General features: G+C 38.9%; 1 protein-coding gene across 1 annotated transcript; it reads left to right on the forward strand.

Annotated features, from left to right (window-relative positions):
* Window positions 1-2122: 2122 nt before the first annotated feature.
* SARC_11663 (hypothetical protein) lies at window positions 2123-4239 on the forward strand (the record flags this gene model as incomplete). The annotated part of the gene is made up of 4 exons (XM_014294247.1): window positions 2123-2176; window positions 2727-2885; window positions 3417-3555; window positions 3997-4239. Coding segments are annotated over 4 exons (595 nt in total), but the record flags the coding sequence as incomplete, so codon positions are not given.
* Window positions 4240-4342: the final 103 nt, after the last annotated feature.

The raw sequence follows: 4342 nt of genomic DNA on the forward strand, positions 1-4342 counted from the left end.
ATATATATATATATATATATATATATTATAGTTATTNTTTTACTTTATTATTATTATAATATATATATATATATATATATATATATATATATATATATCTTTATAAACATGGGTATTGTATTATATATATATATATGTATATATATATTATATATATATAATGTATGCATCTAAATCCCATATTCTGGGTGTTTCTACATTGTGGTCCTTTACGATATCTGTATTGTCTGATCATAACACACTTCGTGGCTTGTAGTGACACTCATTAGGTTTCACACTACCCTCATATGGCTATTGGAGGACATCTTCGCTATGGTGTGACTAATAGTTCATATCCATATTGTGTGTAGAATCAGCCGAGTCGTCGAGAGGGCGTTATAACTCGGACTGTATCCGCCAAAGTATGTGTGCTTCGTACCTATTGCATTCATGTTTTGAGCAGGTGTATGTGTGCTTCATATATAGTTCAGTTATGTGTTTCGCAAATGTATGTGCGCGTTATATGTATTGTAGCTGAGTGCCTATTGCCGTGACTCGAAACAGCTCACTCTTTCTCTCTCTACGCTACCACGACTTGTAGTATGGTATAAGGTACCGAAACATCATGGTGCACCGCGTATAGATGGACGCATGCCAGCTAAAAGAGGATTAATGTGCGAGTGAAGTCTTGTGTGGGAAATGTTATAGCACTTGTATTAAGGTATAAAGTACCGAACATCATGATGTACTGCGTATAGATGGACACATGCCAGCTAAAAGAGGATTAATGTACGAGTGAAGCCTTGTGTGGGAAATGTTATAGCACTTGTAGTATGGTATAAAGTACCGAATATCATGATGTACTGCATATAGATGGACACTTGCCAGTTATAAGAGGATTAATGTGCGAGTGAAGCCTAGTGTGGGAATGATATTTTACTTGTAGTATGGTAAAAGGTACCGAACATCATGATGTACTGCGTATAGATGGACACTTGCCAGTTGTAAGAGGATTAACGTGCGAGTGAAGCCTAGTGTGGGAAATGTTATAGCACTTGTAGTATGGTACAAAGTACCGAACATCATAATGTACTGCGTATAGATGGACACTTGCCAGTTTTTTAGGATTATCGTGCGAGTGAAGCCTTCTGTGTGAAGCTTTCTGTGTGTACGTGTTCTTGTGAGATATACAAGACGTGCAAAAAAACCCCTGAAGACCCCTAAAACCCCTGAAACAATGCTCAGAGGTGCGATCTTCAACTGAATGAACACTTTTGTAGAGACCTTTCATTGGGTGGTGAACTGGTAGGTAAGCCAGCCCAGTCGTTGCCATAGCAACCACTCCCCCTCACCCGTTCCTTAGGTGTCTGTAAGAGAGTCATGTAACTAGCATAGATACTCACTCTAGATAATACGTACGCACCGCCCAAGTACATCGCCCGCATCTCTCGACATAATTGATCTCAGATACATCTGATACAAACACTAAACCTGCAGAGCAACAACCACGTGTAGGCCACTAGTCACCGTTTGTGATACGTGTTTGACCTCTGCTGTGTGCGTACAGGCACCGCCTTTTACCGTACTACGCATATGCACAGAAACACGATGGGTATAACTAGATGTGTATGTGTCATCTTATTTTTGTTTGTCCCTAATGGGTGTGTTCAGGCACCAGTCACAGAGTAGCACGCACGTGCTTTGTAATGTACTGGTTATAACTGTATACGAATGTATATGAACGTACTATTAACAGAGTAGTACGCATATACTATAGCTGTGTATGAATGTATATGAACGTACTATTAACAGAGTAGTACGCATATACTATAGCTGTGTATGAATGTATATGAACGTACTATTAACAGAGTAGTACGCATACACACTGCACTGCTTATAGATGTGTACGAATGTATATGAACGTACTATTAACAGAGTAGTACGCATATACTTGCACTGCTTATAGCTGTGTATGAATGTATATGAACGTACTATTCACAGTTTAATACGCATATACATTGTATTGTACTGGTTATAGCAACTGGGTGTGACTGAGTGTGTAGGTATCATCTGAGGCCATGTTTGTTTCATACTGTGCATTCAGGGACTACTCCGAACTCGCCCTGGCGTCAGAACTCGTTCAATGGGACAACCGACAAGCAATGAGGACATCACAGACATGCCAGAGGACACCCAGGTGAGTATTTGTATCCACTGTGCGCTTGTCAAGTAGATTATATATATATATATATATATATATATGTGTGTGTGTGTGTGTGTGTAGATTTATTCAGTACTATATTATAATGTATTGAACCTTTTTTCCATCTGATGTTAAAGTTCACTGCAGCTAGGCTACAATAATATTAAATGTATCAAATAATACCTTAATACTATATAATGTGTTTATTCATCTCGTATAAAAGTTCACTACACATCGGCCATAGTAATAAAAATGTACTAAACAATATATAGCAATATATTGAAACTTTTCTTCATCTCCTATTAAAAACCACTACCCGCTGAAAACTTGGGACTTTCTGGATATGTGTCACAGATTGTCGTCAACGTGAGCACAGGCACCTCCGCGCACTTATCGTAGTGTGACTACAGAGCAGTCGTACAATCCCCTCTATCACTGTCGTCACATCTGTTTAGTTGTGCATATCATAGTCCACCGTCCGCTCATATCTTGGAATACACTCAATCTGTCCATATGATACGTTTATGATACGTTTATGATACAGGTTGCCATGGAAACCATAGCAGGCACCTCCATCAGTTTGGCGTGTTGCGGCTATGTGTTGGAGATAGTTTGGGTTGAGCGATTCACCACGCGCCAAACGCCTGCATGTCCGGACTGTACCAAAGCGTTTACCTGGGTTGACCTGGAACGGTGGGCCAAGGTATGGGCTATTTATAAAACTGAGAGTTCTATTTATAGAACGGAGTGTTCCATTTATATACTGGATGGCCTTCGTTATACAGCAATATGTTGGAGATGTTTGTGCTCATGCTGTACTCAGCTGCCACCTGCGTCGACCTGTAACGATGGTCTAAAGTATGTGCTATTTATAGAACCGAGTGTTCTATCTATATACCGGATGGCCTTTGTTATACATCGGTATGTGTGACGTTTTTGAATCAACTCTACCTACCATAGTTATCGCCACAACTTATATATAGAACGTGGGCTTCCATATACATTTATATATTTTTGGGTGAGCATCTCCAATGGATTCAATTGGACTCTGATTGAACCTTCTACGCACCCAAACGTAAATGATACTTCATGTACTGCATATATACACATTTGGCCATATGTCAATACGTATTATAATCCTAAATAAGTCTCTGAGCGTGTACAACATCTATACTCACATAGCTGTATACTCAACCGTAAGCGTCTACACACCTCTTTCTCCGGATGTGCATAGGACAGCGCTACCTTAGCGGCCTTCGGGGATGGATTTTACAAACGCTATCACGCAGTGGTTACCACACGACGTTCGGTTGATTCAGACGCTATTGCTGGTTTCCAGCTGGCAATTACAGGTCTTTTAGCGGAGCAAGTGGGTATGTATTTGTATATATGTGTGTGTACTCATATATATGTATGTATATATGTATGTATATATATATTTATGCATATATGTATATATGTATGTAGTTGTCTATACATGATATACTTTTATTCCCCTGTCTTTGTACAAGCATGAATATATCATGTTTGCCATGTTGCGGTTATAGTAAGCGAGTAGGTACTTGTATATATGTATTTATGTATGTATATCCATTTATGTATAAATGTACATTTATAGATATATAATTATATGTGCATGTTTATTTATATGTATATTATGTATATGTGTATATATGTATGTATGTATGTATGTACATATGTATATCTGTAAATATGCATATATGTATGTTATATCTATACGTATATATGTATATATGAAATTTTTATAAATTGCATGGTAATCCATTTCACTGTATCACTGCACAAACCTGTAGACGGCACCACAGCCTCTGCGCAGTACACTCGTACTGGCAACGGCTGTGGGTATGCGGGAGATCACCCCACAGACAACAGGCATCTCGATGAAGGCATGGCTAAGGCAAAAAAGGCCCAATTATTGGCCGATGATAGGCTGGAGAAACACCTTCTCGGGGTGACTGCGTCTGTGACGATTGTGCGAGAAAAAGGCAGAGGGGTGTTCTTTATCGCCGTGCCATTGTTTTACCACTCGTTTCTGGTATGGGTCGACTTCAGGAACATCTATACAAAAGTGTATAATATATGTGTATATACTTATATATATATATATATATATATGTGTGTGTGTGTGTGTGTCGTGTG

The sequence above is a fragment of the Sphaeroforma arctica genome, assembly GCF_001186125.1.
Source record: "Sphaeroforma arctica JP610 unplaced genomic scaffold supercont1.1813, whole genome shotgun sequence".
Classification (NCBI taxonomy): Eukaryota; class Ichthyosporea; order Ichthyophonida; genus Sphaeroforma; species Sphaeroforma arctica.